We start from the raw sequence: 2,080 nt of genomic DNA, 5'->3' as shown, positions 1-2,080 counted from the left end.
TGTACTGATTATACCTGTACCTGTCCAGCTTGCTTCACTGGAACATTCTGTCAAACAGGTAGATCAATTCCTTATATTTGTCAAATAAGGTTTGGATTTTTGAGGAAGGGATGAACAAAGAGAAGTGGCAGTTTGAAAGCATTTTAGTGAAAAAATATAATTCAAGTACTATTATTTTCGGGCTCTACCACTCTTAAATCTGGGTTCCATTTGGAAATTTTAATATTTTTTATATTGTATAGGTAATAGATATTTTTTACTTTGCGTTTTCCTAAAAGAAGGCACATATTAAACATGTTAAAGGTGTATCCTCATAGAAATGGTTAATGGTTTTACATTTTTTGTGGAGGGCCAACCGTAGATAAGATAATGTTATTTTATTGTTTATAAACTGTTTGTTTTTACCTAAAAATTCTTATGATAACAGCCTCTATCAGAATGCAGCTGCTTGTATGTTTGGGTTTTTCAGGAAGTATTGGACAAAGAGAAGGTTTGGCAGTGACAGTTTGAAAGCATTATAGAGAAACAACTACATATTATTACTATATTGATATTGTCTGAAGGTGTTAACTTTTTTTTTCTTTTCCACAGGTGTCAATGCTTGTGGTAATCATCTCTGCCAGAATGGAGCAGCTTGTAATGCTGTTGCTGGTTCCTGCACTGATTATACCTGTACCTGTACAGGTTGCTTCACTGGAACATTTTGTACAACAGGTAGTAGAGCAATTTTTTATCCAGTCAGCCGTAGAACTTTCTTCTCCCCTAAGGCCTTCGTGTCTGAGCTACCAGGTTCCTCTTGTCTCCCAAACTTGTATAAATGGGTACCTGGTAGGAGGTGAATGATTTGAAATGACATTAGTAGTGCTGATTACACGCATAACTAGGAATGCTGTCTCTTATACACATCTAGATGTGTATAAGAGACAGGATTATACTTGATTATTCATAAGTGAGAGAAACTACATGTTAGAATGATTTATTATTATTATTATTAGTAGTATAATTATTATCATTATCATTATTATTATTTTACTGTTGTTATTTTATGTTTCAGATATCAATGAGTGTGCCAGTATTCCAAGTATAAATGGAGGCCAATGCATTATTATATCTTCTTCTTCTTCTTCTTCTCCTCCTTCTCCTTCTCCTTCTTCTCCTCCTTCTCCTTCTCCTTCTCCTTCTCCTTCTTCTCCTCCTTCTCCTTCTCCTTCTCCTTCTTCTCCTTCTCCTTCTCCTTCTTCTTCTTCTTCTTCTGTCTGTCTGTCTAGCTTGGGCCCATGCTCCTACCATGGAGGTATAATACCTCCATGCTCCTACTAACTAGCCCAATTAATTAGCTTAGGCTTTGAAGGGCTAGTATTTGTAATTACACTCACTATACAGTGCTGTACTGTCCTACTACATTTTCTACGACAATCAAGCAATGGTGTTGTTTAAATAATTATTTTCATAGTTACGTTCACTCAAACAATTTTGAAACAAGTTTAATTCGAAACCGCTTCGTTGAAAACAATAAATAAACTTCTTTTCGGGAGTGTGGTCCTAGAGGTCACGTGAGCAGCTTCATTTATGATGTCGCAACAAAACACACGTACGTTGGGCTGTTGAAACTTTCTGTTCGACGCCTGTTCCCGGTGGCTGTACCGTTATAGAAAGAATATTGATACCGCTATATTTCAGAATAAAAGATTGTGAAATTAATTTATGCAATAAAAACACGAGTTTTCTTGAAGTTGTAATAATTATTTTACTGGAAATGAATTGAAGAAAGGCATACGTTCGTCCGTCCATCACATGCCTCCATCACATGCTGTATATGTACATGTTCAGTCCATATCACATGCTATAAATTATGTGTCCATAATTTTAAGGTTCTCCCCCACCCGGGACTGTCCATCAGATACATGCCTCCATCACATTTTGTATAATGTCAGGGCCGGCGGAACGTTTTTCAAAGTGGGGGGGGGGGGCCCACTTATAAGCAGGCGTGTAACAGGGGTCTTGGGTGATACGCCCTCCCCCACCCACCATATAGAAAACAATACGACATAGGGCTTATTTTATTATTAATATAGGCCAA

At 37.1% G+C, this 2,080-nt stretch overlaps 2 protein-coding genes across 3 annotated transcripts in view; one reads left to right on the top strand and one right to left on the bottom strand.

Annotated features, from left to right (window-relative positions):
* The window catches only part of LOC117100300 (adhesion G-protein coupled receptor G7-like), a 36,995-nt gene that overhangs the window by 26,628 nt on the left and 8,287 nt on the right, over positions 1-2,080 (bottom strand). The window lies entirely within an intron of this gene.
* Positions 1,573-2,080, top strand: part of LOC117100299 (uncharacterized protein K02A2.6-like) — a 3,707-nt gene continuing 3,199 nt past the window's right edge. The window contains exon 1 of the mRNA XM_033239948.1: positions 1,573-1,591. Within this exon, the coding sequence (XP_033095839.1) occupies positions 1,573-1,591 (19 nt within the window). The remainder of the gene's footprint in view (positions 1,592-2,080) is intronic.

This window comes from Anneissia japonica, unplaced genomic scaffold (assembly GCF_011630105.1).
Source record: "Anneissia japonica isolate Jap-2015-1 unplaced genomic scaffold, ASM1163010v1 scaffold557_len159069_cov99, whole genome shotgun sequence".
Lineage (NCBI taxonomy): Eukaryota > Metazoa > Echinodermata > Crinoidea > Comatulida > Comatulidae > Anneissia > Anneissia japonica.
This window is presented reverse-complemented; position numbering and strand designations above follow the sequence as displayed.